Source organism: Centruroides sculpturatus, unplaced genomic scaffold (genome assembly GCF_000671375.1).
Source record: "Centruroides sculpturatus isolate CEXI.00-Female unplaced genomic scaffold, Cexi_2.0 scaffold518, whole genome shotgun sequence".
NCBI lineage: Eukaryota > Metazoa > Arthropoda > Arachnida > Scorpiones > Buthidae > Centruroides > Centruroides sculpturatus.
The window spans coordinates 165,892-181,695 of record NW_019384901.1 but is presented as its reverse complement, the minus strand read 5'-3'; the positions used below and the strand labels follow the sequence as shown (position 1 = coordinate 181,695).

The 15,804-nt window shown below is 32.0% G+C and overlaps 1 protein-coding gene across 1 annotated transcript in view; it reads left to right on the top strand.

The window, feature by feature from the left end:
* LOC111631496 (RNA polymerase II-associated protein 1-like) overlaps window positions 1–15,804 on the top strand; it is a 41,825-nt gene that overhangs the window by 18,441 nt on the left and 7,580 nt on the right. Inside the window, exons 3-4 of the mRNA XM_023375745.1 lie at window positions 5,239–5,279; window positions 7,865–7,948. Coding sequence (XP_023231513.1) covers window positions 5,239–5,279; window positions 7,865–7,948 — 125 coding nt within the window. The remainder of the gene's footprint in view (window positions 1–5,238; window positions 5,280–7,864; window positions 7,949–15,804) is intronic.

Below are 15,804 nucleotides of genomic sequence, written 5' to 3'. Positions count from 1 at the left end.
GAATCAGCCATATCTGACATAAATATGTTTGGTGACAAGGAACTTACTTGTTCTTTAATCTTAGAAAAAAGATCTGTAATATCTCTTTGTCAGTTCTGTTACTAAACAAAAAAGCACAGGGGGAAAACTCGTCTTATATCATCAATTATCATCAGTGGTATTAATTCAAAATCATAAGCATTAAATCCATGGGTCCCATCAATACACACAGCATCATTTCCATATTTTTTTAACATAAAAGCCTGATCATCATTCATAATAGCTAAAGCAAAGTCAGATTCTGTTAAATGAAGATATTCTTCACATTTCATACCTTGTGGTTTATAAAACAACACACAATCATCACTGCCATCTCTCATTTCATTCACCCAGGCATCTACACTTATTGAATTATTTGGATGTCTTACAGAATTTGCTGACAATTGGAAACTACTCTCAATATTATGTAGATGCTTTCTGGTTGGCTGTCTCTGATTTCGTCTATTATAGCATTGGAAGGTTTCCTCAATTTTCCAAAATTTTTGATAATAAATTTTTGTCCTCCGATGACAAAACTGTGTGACACAGTTCATTTTGATGGGCTACATGTTGCAGAGTGAATATAACAACAGACTTCTCATCATCTTTTATCTTTACCTTCATTTGGGATGAACAGAATCCATCAATCTTTTTGCTTCCTTGTATTTTTAAATGACAAATATCTTTTCCCTTACTTTTGAAATAACCAGATCCATGACAGTTATAATATATAGAGCTATTAAGCTTAATGTTCCTTTCTGAACCACTTATTATAATATACATAATAGTATTTTCCACTTCATATTTCTGTTTCCATTCCTTAAAAGCACTAAATGAATTATATGTCTGAATATTATTAGTAATAAAAATGTCATGTACCTTGCCAAAATGTGACAATATTTTTTTTTTTCTGAAATTCATTCAGACACAAACTACATTTAAATATTTTTAAAACTTTATCTTTGCTAAAATTTTTCTTATGTTTTTCTCTCATATGTTTCCTTAAACTTTGTTTATATTTATACTTTAAATGGCATATAGAGCATTCCATTTTAACAAACACTGAACACCAAACTGAAACAAAGAGACCACCACATGTACAGTACCTACAACTCAAAACAAAATCTGGTTTCCATGATTGATGCTGTTTGCCATAGCGGCATAATTTAGAACTAAGATTTTAGCAGTGCTCGGTTCTGTCAGATTTTGTATGGGCCAAGCATAGATGTGTTATGCTTCATCAATATTAATATTAATCAGTCTTATGTTTGTTATGTTAATCATTTTTTAGTGTTTTTTCTGAATTTGAATTCTTATTATATATTGATATTATATTGAAAAGAGGTACTGAACTTATGTACAGTCATACCCTGAACTTACGCGATAGGTGGGACCGCGTAAGTCAAATTCGCGTAAGTTGGGGTATAATTTTGCATATAAATACATACAAATAATTTTTAATTGGGGTTGGAGACTAAAGAAAATAATAATTTAGAAAAAAATGTTTAATAAAATCTTAGATAATACATACATATAACAAATTATATTATTAAAATCGTAAACTTAAGTTATTTTGATGTAGAAGGTTTCATAAAATCTAACAAATTTGTCTGACGGCTCAAAGATTTTTTTCCTCCCGCAAAATTTCCTCATAGCACGCTAATAATTTTTTTATTTCTCGTTTTGTAGAAGAAATGCGCTCTTCGTTGGAGTCTATATTTTCTAAAATTTGTAACCCCTTTTCAATTAAACTGAGGCCTTCTGTCAATTTTCCAACCGTCATTCGATCTTCTGATTGAACTGGATCTAAAGAATCAAGTTCTTCAATGTCTTGCTCTTGCTCACACATTTCTATGAGCTCATCAATTGTCAGTTCCTGATTGTGGGAATCCAGCAGTTCTTGAATGTCATCACTATCCACTTCTAAATTTATTTGCCTGGCAAGATCGACAACTTCTTTAATCACATTACCAATTTCATCAGGCTCTGGCACTGATTCCGCCTGAATTTCAGTGGTGAAAAAAAAGGACAGAGTTTTTTCCAGATGCCATTTAAAGTTTTTGTGAAACTTCATTCCAAGATTGTCCAATGATTCTCACTGCATCTAAAACATTGAATTGTTTCCAAAAGTCTTTAACAGAGAGCTCATTGTTTTGTCTCATAGCTTCGTGCAGATATACAAACGATTGTCTCGTGTAATAAGCTTTGAATGTTTTGATGACTCCCTGATTCATCAGTTGAAGCAAGCTGGTTGTATTTGGTGGCAAAAATACAACTTTCACACGTGGGTCAAAATTAGTTAAAGTTGCAGGGGGATGACCTGGTGCATTGTCAATTGTTAGCATCACTTTAAATGGAATTCATTTAGATTGGCAATAACATTCAGATTGGCAATAACATTCAACTGGTTTGGTCATCACTAACAAGTGATGACCAAACCTTTTTGAGGACTGGTTTGGTCATCACTAACAAGTGATGACCAAACCAGTCCTCAAAAAGGGAAGCTGTCACCCAAGCCTTACGATTCGACTTCCAAATCACAGGCAAGCCAGCTTTAGATTTATTTTTCAATGCTCTTGGATTTTCCGAGCGATAAACTAAGAGAGGTTTTAACTTACAATCACCAGCTGCATTCACGCCAGCCATCACTGTCACTCGATCTTTGGCGGCCTTAAAACCTGGAAAGGTTTTCTCTTCACGCGCGATAAAAGTTCTTTTAGGCATCTTCTTCCAGAACATGCCAGTCTCATCTACGTTGAATATGGTTTGGCTGGTATAGCCACCTTCATCTATCATAGCTTTGAATTTCTCTGGATAGTAAGACGAAGCCTCTTTATCAGCACTTGCCGCCTCTCCACTTTCTGCAATGCTATGCCAATTACAGCGACTTTTGAATTGGTTGAACCAACCGTTACTAGTTTTAAACTCTTCATCTTTAGCCACCTCTCCAGCATCCTCTTTCAATCTCTCAAAAATCAGCTTAGCTTGAGAGTATACCGTGTTCTGATCAACAGGACAATTTTTCACATTTACTTGATTATCATACCATAATTTTAACATTGTTTCCATCTCAGCGATAATAACGTGACATTTATGAATGATGCTTGAATTTAAAGATTGAGCATTTTTCACAGCTTCGAGAATTTTTTCTTTACCTTTTATAATTGTTCTGACCGTCGATTTCGGTAGATCAAACTTCTTTGCCAATTCACAAATTTTCATTTTTGTATCGAAGTCTCTAACAATGTCAACCTTACGTTCCAAAGATAAAGTTTTTCTTTTCTTGTTTGATGCAGAAGAATCAGTTCTACTTCGTTTGGATGACATAATAGAGTGTTAAGATTAATCATATTCGTTATTGTAAACCGCGCTTAAGTTAGGCGCCATCTATTCATTTCTTTTGTATGTCTGACAATCAAAAGACCGCTTGGGATCGAGTCTGTTTATAATTTGAAAGGTAATCTTGTCAGTTGTATATACAAAAGGTAAATTGTTTACAAAATGAGTCTTTGTTTATTATCTGATAAATGTATACTATTTCGTCAATTGTTCACGATTGCAGATGCCTTTTGTGTAAAATCCAAGTCGAATTCACGTAAGCTAATAAATGTTCTCGTTAATCTTATCTCGTCTTTCGATTTGTTCACAGTTACAAGAAATCACCACATAGAGTCTCTCAAGTCTCCGTAGATGTAACAAACACAGAAATAAATAACACAAAATAAATTGTAGCTATGTGTCAATTCCGCGTGACACATCCGAACATGTAAGCTGAACAATAGTGTAGGGGGAGTGAATAATCAAGAGTTGCGTGATGCTCAAACAAAAGACGAATCGACGAGATTTGAAAATCATGTAACTCCAGGTTCACGTAAGTTGGGGTATTACTGTATATCTTTTATTTTCAAAGTTTCGGATTTTTATTATGAATCAGAAATTATTTAACAAATCTTTAAAATCACTAATTTATTTGTTGCTAATTTTTCTAAATATAATCAATAATTACATTCTTAACTTAATCAATCTTCATATGAACTTGAAAGTTATATTAACTACTTTTCAGAGACCAACCTGAGAACACAGTTCATCTTCTAATGCTGTGGTCTCTAAAGTAGGGAATGCAAAGTGATACTTAGAGGGTACTTTAAATCAATTTACATTCTGTTTGACTCTTGGAGCATTCTATTTGTAGATATTCAAATGTGTTTTCTCTTTTTATATGCTGTAAGCAACTAAAACAGATCCATTAAAGGGATTAAAAATCTTTTGTTTAATAAAATTTTTCTGAAGTTTGATAAGGTATGTGTTTTTTTAATTGATTTAATTTTTCAGTTGTGGTTATTTTTGAACATATTTTTGGATAAATACAAGAAGACAGTTTTTGAAATTCTCATAATAAGTGTTTTGGTTGTCTTCTAAATGGGAGATTTTTAAAGCCAAGTTACAGTTCTTTAAAAATAATCTGGCATAGGACCATGAATTCATTGGTAAGGACTGAGAAAATGTAGTTTTAAATGTGAAAAATGCAGTATGTAACGAAGACAGTAGATAGAAAAAAAATCCCTTTACATTATATGGAGTCATGAAGCTCCCTCCAATTTCTACAAAACCTTAGAGAAAGGAATGTAAAAAACAATAGTATTTGAAAGAAATCATACCTTTTTGATTGCATTAGAAATGAGATGAAATGGAAAAGTTGGGAGTATATATTAGCTAATATAGTACCAATAGAGAAAAATGGAAAAAGTAAACATTTAAGCAACAAGAACCTTGAACACCAGATTCAAGGAGCATTTAGATGATTGTATGAAAGACAAAATGACAACAATCTTAGCAGAAATGGCAAAAATTTGACTGAAGAAAGGAAATTATTTGGAGGGATGCAAGCTTATTGAAGGGGAAACTATCATCAGAGTGGCTGAAAAGATTGAGAGAGTATACTATGAAAAATTCATCTGTATAATAGTTTAGAATATTTTTAAGAAAAAGAAAATGAAAAGTAGAACAAAAATTTTGAAAATGTATAGAACATTGAATTCATTGGACATTTATTCAAAAGCAAAAATTGCAATTGGGTGGATCTAGAAGATGAGCTTGACTGGCTCAAAAGTACTTGTTCATTAGATGAACTATTTTCTCAGCTTGGTCTTTGAAAAGTAGTTAGTATAACTTAACTTTCAAGTAGGCCTAATATATCATACATGTTTTTATTTGTTTCAGATCATGATATGGAAGCAGTGGAAGTTCTAGCTGATATAATGGTTTGTTTTAAAAATTAATAAATTGTAAATAGATAATAAATATTATATATGAAAACAAATATATTAAATATATGTTTAAGTATCAATGAAAAATAACATTTTTATATTAACTTGTTATATCTGTTTAGACACAAATATTGTAAAGAGCAATCAAATATCAGGGGTTATATAATGTGATTTTGAGTTCATCACTAATCAGACATGACATTGTTACAATTAACTTAACTAAAAAGTGATGGAAAATTATATGGCATATCATGCTTAGTTTTTGCAATTAATATAATTTAGAAAACCTTCACTCATACTGGCTTATCCTATTGAGGATCAGGCTTGCCCCAGCTAGGTTTAATTGGGGCTAGCCATGTAGATTTAATTTACTGATGCTTCATATTAACTGATATCAGTTATGATGATGTACTTTCTCACCACACTGGGTTGTATATACTTCAAATAACAGCAATCTACAATTAACCAGTAACCGGCGTGAAATTCTTTAAAAATCAGCCAACGTTTTTGATTTCCTTCCTGGGATCTTCTTCAGACTTATTTTTATATCTTCCATTATGACTGGATTCTTTAATTCAAATTTTTAAAAACATTCAAATTAAAGAATCCAGTTATAATGGAAGGCATAAAAATAAGCCTGAAGAAGATCCCAGGAGGGGAATCGAAAACGTTCGCTGACTTTTAAAGAATTTCACACCGGTTACTGGTTAATTGTAGATCGCTGTTATTTGAAGTTATGATGATGATTCAGTAATGAGATTAATTGATAATAAATTAGTATTTATTGGTTTGCATATCATGAAAAATTTGTTCCATGAAAAGTAATTTTTTTAAAAAGTAATATTTTATGATAAAATAACAATTTGATATTTCTCAATTTGTAGGAAGAACATACTCTTATAAACCAAGATGATCTGTTATAATGCTTCTGAAATCTTGTGTTTGCAGACCATTTTTTTAATATTTATTTTAATTTTTTATAGACCAGTATATTTGTGAAATTAAATAAAAATAATTATAAAATAGAGTGAATGGAATTCAAATGCATTTTTATAATTTTAATTCTTAGACAAAATTAGTAGAAAAAATACGATAACAAAATTTGATTATAATTGTTTTGAAAAAATGAGTTTGTAAGACATTTTCAAGTAATTTTTTGGGCTGATTTTGATTTCCAGTCCAGCCCTAGCACTAAGTGTTTAATTAAGGGTATGTTAATAAAGTTAAATGAGTATTTTTTCTTTTGCCAGACTTTGTGACCAATTCATTTACAACAAAATGGCTAATCACAAAGTTCACTCTAACTTCAGCACTGGAGTAAAATCCTCACTTCCCTGAACCTGTTACCAGTATGTAACACATAGAAGAGTGGGTGACAAACGTTTTTGAACTATCTCGCAGTTCTTTCTCGGGTCAACTAGCTTAGGAATGCTTCTGAACGGAGCATGTGGAATTCAACGGGATAAAATGTCACTTCAACAAAGTCAGTTTTGCTTGACATGCACAGTCATGAGCTGGTGGAGGTAGCCACGGGTCGGCATCTAATAGGGACTGCCAGGCCAGCGACAGATTTAGCTCCTCCTTCCAGTTGAAGCACCTGGCTACTTGGCCGGCTTTATAAATGGCTATGGATTCTAGCCATTTAACGTGGTCCTGGTGGGGTGTGCTGACGATGACTGTAGCTCTATCAAACTGCGCTTCGACCTCCAGATCGGACGCATATGCAGCAAGTGCAGTGGTGATCCACCCATGTTGGATATCCACTCGGTGTTCCCTTATACGGATACGTATGCTGTATATGTGTCTGATTCAGAGGTTGATATCAGAGTTTGATAGAGCTACAGTCATCGTCAGCACACCCCACCAAGACCACCTTAAATGGCTAGAATCCATAGCCATTTATAAAGTCGGCCAAGTAGCCATGTGCGTCAACTGGAAGGAGGAGCTAAATCTGTCTGTAGCCTGGCAGTCCCTATTAGATGCCGACTCGTGGCTACCTCCACCAGCTCACGACTGCGCATGTCAAGCAATGTCAAACATTTGATCCCGTCGAATTCCAAACGCTCCGTTTAGAAGCATTCCTAAGCTAATTGACCTGAGGAAGAACTGCGAGATAGTTCAAAAACGTTTGTCACCTGCTGTATATATCTTATATGCGTTACACACTGGTAACAGGTTCAGGGAAGAGAGAACAAAATGGTGGTTTCTAAAATTGAAGTTGTAAATGTTCCTGGTGCATTCTTATCCAAAATATTTTTCTTAGATTGCTTAATGTGGGCAGTTATTTGTATCATTTAACCTTCTTATCTCTAATTCAATCACTTGATTAGATCAAGGAATATCAATATCTTTTGAAAACTGCTTATGATCAAGGATTTTTGACTATTATATATAGTTTAATTTTACATAAACATTTATTTTAATCATGAAATATTTAAAAGACAGTCAGTCATTTGGTTGTCTTGTCATGTAAGATACATAAAATACTAAGAAATTATATATATATATATATACATTAATATATGGATTTCATTATTTAATTGATTTATTGTACAAAAAATTAATATATTTTATATTAGGAACATGATGTTAGCAAGTTAGTTGCAACACCACCATCTTCTGTTTCTGTATCTTTTCCTAAGACATTCATATATGATAAAAAAGTGAGTATATTTTTAACATTTTTTTTAATCTTTATGCTAAGATCTTAAAACTAAAAAAATAAAACATTTAGCAATTTTAATTACTGTTATGTTTTCATTGATGTTTCTGACAGTTAAGAATTGATATAATAATAAATATAACGAGCAATTATTTATTGTGACATTGTCACAATGCTGGGCTGCAATTTTTAATAATAATTTTAATAATTTTTTATTATTATATGCTCTCCACCTCAAATTAGTAATGTCTTACTCTTGTACATCACACTTTCCCATTAGAAATAGAGTCGTACTAGTCATCTATCTAATGCCTTTCAGGAGAAAATTTTTCAATTGAAATAATGTGATTTCTGGTTTGCACTGGATGTTTGAATATAGTTAATTGGGGCCTCTTGTCCCTAATTTTTCTGTATCTAATCTCAGCTTTCATTTATCTAATTATGTTCTTGAGATTAAGGAAAGACAGATGGACAGACAGATGACAGGGGGAATTTATAGGTCTACAATTTTTTCAAATTGCAGGCCAATGAAATTGATATGACGGCTGATTTAGGAAACCAAAAACTTTATTTTAGAAACACTTTTGACTTGATTTGAAGTTATCTTCAGCTCTGATATGTTAATTAATGGACAGCATATGCAATACAAATTTTGGAAAAATGGAATATGAATACTTTTTAAATTAACTTAAATGGAACATGCATGTTAGTTTGAAATAGTCAAATGAAGAATAATCAGTATAGAATAATAACAAATAATAATTATACATGAATAAAAATGAATGATGCATTAACAAAATCTATTAATATAAGTTATGATAATATATGAATTAGAATAAATTTATTGACAAGACTATGTCTTGTCTATAAAATCACACTGCTGTCACCAGCTGGACACCTTAGAGGTATGAAGGAGTACATGTCAGGAGTTGCAATTTGGCACAGAGTATTTGGTGCCCAAATCATTTGCACATTAAAAACCAGACTTGTAGGTAGTCAGGGGACTGAGAACCGAGTCAAAATAAAATACAAGATGGTGACACTGTTTCTACAAACAGACACTAGTGTGAGATTTGTGCATGTGTTGCTTGTTGGGAATTTCGAAATGCAAATATTGCAAAATCAAATTTTGAGAAATGCATGCATTGGAAAGTTTGAAATGCAAACATTGCGAAATCAAATTTTGACAAACATGTTGACACACATAACATGTGTATTCTCTTGCTCTCATTTGCCATCCTGCAAAATGATGAGAGCAACATCAGGACAATATGAATACAAATATCTTCCCACTTACCATAGCCAAGAACAGGCCCGTGACAACGCAATCCATCGTAACCATGGCAGCAACAAAGCCTGCCGTAATCTACGCCAGAACCCTGAGTACTGGTATCGGCTTTTCCTCATTGGTTAGTGCTCATTTTTCTCTTTTCCTTAGAAAATGGTGTGCAGTCGAGCCAAGTCTCCGAGACATAGTCTCATCCCAAAAATGACCTTGCCACTTTACTTGTTTTAATTAAATTTTATTAATTATTAAATTATATTATATTAATATAAGTTATGATATGATAATATATAAATTAGGGTAAATTTATTTTAATTATATTTTAATATAAAATTACATGTGAAAAGTATAAAAGTTAAGTTATATTAATTATTTTGTAACTGTCTAATATGGGGGATTGAGCAACAACTATACTTTACATAATAAACTATATATTTGTATACAAATAGTTTGTTAGGTTAAGTAAAGTGAATACATTTTAATTGAACTTAAAATATATTTTGAGGATCAAAGAAACAATACCTTTAAGCAGTAAGAAATATTTGGATTAACATTTTTGGTGTTGCTTTTTAAAGGTATATCTTTGAAGCTTAATTTTAGCAGCATTGTTAATGGTTATTTCATATACTGTATTTTTAAGAGTGCTTGCTATATATTATTTATAATATATATTATATAACATTATTTTGTGTGTGTGTGTAGTTATAATATTTTTTAAAAATTTAATATTCAAAATAAATTAAAAACATACATTTTATATAAAAATATGTTCAAATTCAGTTACACTGAAGATGATTTATTCTATTAGGTTGAAAACATTAGTGTTAACAGTTAACACTTCTCAGCAACAGGTGTGTTGATAGTTCATTAAGTATTTGTAAAGCTGAGTTGATATTTGGTTATTAAACAAATATAATATTTTTTAAAATATAATTTAAGAATTATATATATATATACTTCTTAAAGTATATTTTTAAAAATTTAATTAAAACAAATTTAAATTTTAGAATTTTTGTCTTTTTCATATTAATGTTTATAGGTCATGGAGTGCTATGTTCTGACCTAGTAACTAATACAGATTATTTAATCTGTGGTAACTAATTCTTGCCATGTGTCCTGCAACAGCTTGAAACATGCACTGCTAAACATTGCAGTGCCGTTTCAAGCATTTTATTATATAATGAGATATGTTGACTGAATGAGCAGGATTGAGCTCTTGAGTGGGAGATTGCTTTGTGTTGGAAAAGGGCATTGAACTGTTTAATATTGCTGTTGAGGAAGAGTGTGTGGACCAAAACTGCCTTAATTGAATTCTTTTTACTTTGTATACTATTATGGTCGACACTGGTTTCGATAAAACTTAATTTTAATCATGTATAATAATTTATATTATTACTATGTAATAAAAATCTAGAGATTATTTTGTAATTTTACTTTTCTTTGAAGCAGTGTCCCATTCCCATGATAAGTACTGCAGAACTTGCAGTGCTTATTATGAGCTAGAATAATAAATACAGAATAGATTACAATTAATAAATGATACAAATATATAAATACAAGAAATTATTTGGAATTAATAATATAAAGTTTGAAAAAATAATGGTGACAGAAAAGTGTTAAATACTGAAATACAATTTAAATGATTTCATATTTTATAATTAAACTTTAGTGGCTGTTTTTAATAAAGGTAAATACAGTAGAGCATCGATTATCCAACCCCTGATTAACCGTCACATCGGTTAACCAATCATTCTAGTCGGCAAATTTCAAATGTCCGCCTAGAGATATGGCATTACAATATTTGGCTATGTCTTGGCTACTTTAATATTACTTTTGTTAAATTTTTGCATACTTTAGCTGGCATTAATGGCTCGACCATTGAAGGAGACCTATATTTAAATGAGGCTTAATTTTCTAATTATGAGTGGTTGTTTGTTTCATGAGCAATAAAATAATTAAAAAATAATTTTTAACGATACAATAGCGACGATTATTAATTAAAAAAAAATTTGTTAGGCTAAACATCGATGAAAATTCAACGCGAAGTTGGTTAATAGCGATACACTAATAAACTAATTACATGGGATATACTAATATCCTAATATACTATGCTAATAATGTATTTTTTTCCTTCTTTTCGGTTATCCGATTTTTTCAGTTATCCGACCAACCTGAGTCCCCAATTGAGTCGGATAATCGATGCTCTACTGCAGGGGTGGCCAACCTTTTGCATACCATGCGCCAATTTTTTGATAGACGAGTTCAGATGCGCAGTGGCATACCATGAGTGTTAGCCGCCCGGGTTGGAGAAAAATTTCGGCCTCCCCTTAATTAGGTACAGTCGACCCCCGTATAAGATCATTGATTATTCCGTTTTATATGAATTCCATGTTGTACGAGTCACTTAGATTTTACAAATACGTGTACCGGGCTGTGAACGGCTCACGTATTTGTAAAATTTAAGTGACTTGTACAACATGGAATTCATATAAAACGGAATAATCAATGATCTTATACGGGGGTCGACTGTACCTAATTAAGGGGAGGCCGAAATTTTTCTCCAACCCGGGCGGCTAACACTCATGGTATGCCACTGCGCATCTGAACTCGTCTATCAAAAAATTGGCGCATGGTATGCAAAAGGTTGGCCACCCCTGGTNCGGGGCGGAGAAAAATTTCGGCCACCCCTTAATTAGGTATTTCAATTTATAAGACGAAAATTCAGTTTTGCCACAGAACAAGCAATGAAAAATGCGGTTGTAGTGTAGTTACCCGTATAAAATAGTTCTTTAAGATATTAGTGGTGTACATGAACACGAATGTATCGTGTACCATACAGGCAAAAAAAAACAAAAACAAAAGGTCAACAGGTGTCGCAGGAACTACTCGGGAAAAGAAGTTAGTAGTCTAATCCGATTCCGATTCCCGGACAGTCCGGACGGTAGCACTATCGTGGGACGTTAGCACTGTCATTTAGACACCTGTAAACTGATCGAAAATAAACATACATGCATACACTGTAATTTACTATGTGGAGAACACTCATTTTATCTGTAAAGTTGATTGCAACAAATTGTGCAACAAATGAACTTGCCAAGACAGACTATAAAAAATTAATTTTCTATGTAATATTCATAATTGCAAAGAAGCCAAATCTGGCAATGTTGCTCAGAACTGACTGAAGCGCCAATTGTAATCGTCCAATGCGCCAAGTTTGGCGCATGCGCCACGTTTTGGCCACCCCTGCTCTACTGTATTACAAGAATTTTTCTGTTTCATGATATAATGTGCTTTTCACTTTTCCAACTGTTATGTATACATAACAAGGAAAAGTATTGGAATCATGTCATATTTGACCCTTTGAGTTTTTTGCAAATCTGCATGTTTTGAATCCTGAATCCAAAAATTCAAAAAAACAACAAAAAATTCCATAAATGTGTGTGTGTGTTTGTTTGTTTGTTTGTTTTGGTGTCTATTTTGCTTAATATTTCAGGGTGGGGTAAAGATTCAGTAACAAAATTTGATGTGGTGGCTTGTATATGAGAGCCATTGGTGCTATTAAATTTTGGTGATTAAAGGTTGAGGGAGTGGGGAGATAAAGGGGATCATGTGTGTCTTCAGCAGGGTCAGACTTAACAATGATTTTATTCATTATTAACATTTTTACTATTTTTATAAAATTCATTCCTACCTTCGAAATTAAATTTTTTGCTATTTTATAGTAATTAAAAGTACAAAAAGTTTTTTATAACAAAATTTCATAACAGATGGTGCCATACACAATTTTATTAAGTTACATTGTAATTAANCATTATTAACATTTTTACTATTTTTATAAAATTCATTCCTACCTTCGAAATTAAATTTTTTGCTATTTTATAGTAATTAAAAGTACAAAAAGTTTTTTATAACAAAATTTCATAACAGATGGTGCCATACACAATTTTATTAAGTTACATTGTAATTAAAATTATCAAAAATAGACACCCACAATTGCTGTAAATAATCAGGCTATATTTTGGAAATAATAGGCACTAGAGGGAGGCATTAGGTGCCATCTTGTATACGAGATGGCACCTAACTCCTCCCTCTAGTGCCAAATTTAGTTGTAATTTATAATTATTATTTCCAAAATATAGCCTGATTATTTACAGCAATTGTGGGTGTCTGTTTGCTATGCATTGGGTTTCAGTTGATGTTTTTATTTGTAAAATTATAAAAATTATTTTCTAAATAAAATCTCATAATAGCCAGGAAAGTAATGCTACTTACTGCTGGATTTTTTTCTAGAATTCAAAAATCCCCATCAACACATTTGTGGGCCTATGGGTCTGCAGACCACAAGTAGCTGGGTATGAAAATTTCTAGTGCTGAGCACTAATGATGGGTAGTGACAAGATTCCAATCACCATTAGTGCTCAGCACTAATGATGGGTAGTGACAAGATATCAATGGCATTCGATAAAGAAAACAAATGTTTCTATAATCAAAAACTAAAGAAATTATATTTCTTTATTATTATATAAATAATTAAATATATAAACAAATTAGATAAGTAATAATAAAGAAGAAAGTATTCAATAAACAATGTTTGGAAAAGTTAATTATTTTACTTGATAAGTACTTTTTATTAAAGTTTTTCATTTTAATTCATGTTTTCTTATTGGTCGCATTAGTATATAGCTTGTAACATAATGTGAACAGTTTATATTCCACTGTCCAGTAACGTGCTGTGGTGGACAAACATATATAGAATGAATTTACTCATAAGAGAAACAACATTGGTTGGCTTGTAGTTTTATAATGTATTGAGTTTTAGTGATGATGTTTGTTTAAGTCAGTATTTCTCAACCTCTAACGAATCGTCACTCCCTTCAACATAGTATCGCCCCCTTCAATAAAACCATAGTATTGCTCCCCCTTCATTTCAAAATTCCGATGCCCAGGGCCAAGGCTAACTCCAAATTCATACTGTATTGAACAGACTAGTGACTAGTATAGTGTTATTTGTTTAATTATTGTACGATATAACGAATAAAATATCTAATTATTCTTAATATAATGTTTTAATATATTGCCTGGAAAATTGTTTTTTGCACCCCCAAAATATAAATAGTTACTAATTGCTCCCTCAACACGGAAAAACGCCCACATGGGGGTGATATCGCCCCGTTGAGAAACACTGGTTTAAGTCAATACAGTATTGTCACTTTTATTCTCTACTTGTTAGAAAGTTCAAAACTGTTTCTCCTCCTTAGAAGATAGTGCTGACAATTTACTAAGATGAAAGGAAATTGATTACACACAGTATCTAGTAAAGCAAGAGAGAATTAATTTGATGAACAGTTATGAAACTTTATGAGAACTTGAGCACACAAGAGTCATATTTGCAGAATAAAGCCAAAACGCACCATTTTTTTCTTGCGCTATGATAATACAAGCAGTAAGGAAACAGCAAATATGCTTAAGAATCTGAAGTTGCAGGTTATTCTCACCTTCCTTACAACCAATATCTGGTACTCTCAGACTTCTGGTTGACCAAGAATTAAAGGTGTTAAAAGGTCAATGCTTTTTATCAAATTATGAAATTCAAGCTGCTGTATTAATGGATAAAAGAAAAACTGGAATGTTTTTCCATGGACAGAATGTATAAATAGATTGAGCGTTTGAAAAAATGTTTTACTCTAAATGGTGATTATTTTGAGAACTGAATATGTATGATCAAAATAAATGAATATTACTGCTTTTTAAACTTGTTGCATTATTCTTTCTTTTCAAATTAATTTTATATAAATTGAGACTTTATTAAAGTAGACAGTTGAATTTGAGATTTTAATTATCAATCAACTTTTGTATTAACTGATTCAGTCAAAAAAATAATGAGACAAATGTGTTTATTTCAAAATATTTTAAGTTTATATTCAATAATCTCCAGAATTATTCAAACAAGTATTCCATTTCTTCACTAAACTTTTTATGGCTCAGTTGAGGAAGTGCTATTACTGTTCTTTGAATCACTTACAGATGGCCTGCTTGACCTCATCATCCATCTTGAACATTTGACCTTCCAATGCCATTTTCATTTTTGCAAACACACAAAAGTTGAATGGCATCAAATCTGGACTATATGGAGGATGCTGAATAATCTTCCATCATAATCTTGCAATATGTCCATTGTTGTAACAGCCATACGAGAGCATGCATGTCCTGAATCTAAACAATGCTTTGGGTAAACATCTCCAGACCTCTTATTCTTTATGGCACATCTCATATCTGTCTTCAGGATGTCAGAATAGCATTCAGAGTCACCCTTTCATCTTTTTCCATGAAGTATATTAGCAGAAGTCTTTAATGATCAAAGAGGAACATCAGCAAACACTTTAAATTGTAATTGACAATACAGTTAGATTTCTGTTTTCATGGTGATTAGAGATGTTTCCATTCCATTGAGCATCACTTTGTCCTGTCTAATAGATGACTGCACATTATCTTATAAACTGCAATAATGTGATTCAAGAAGAAGTTCTTTCCTTCCTGATGGTAATATCAATTGCTCCAAACAGATACCCATT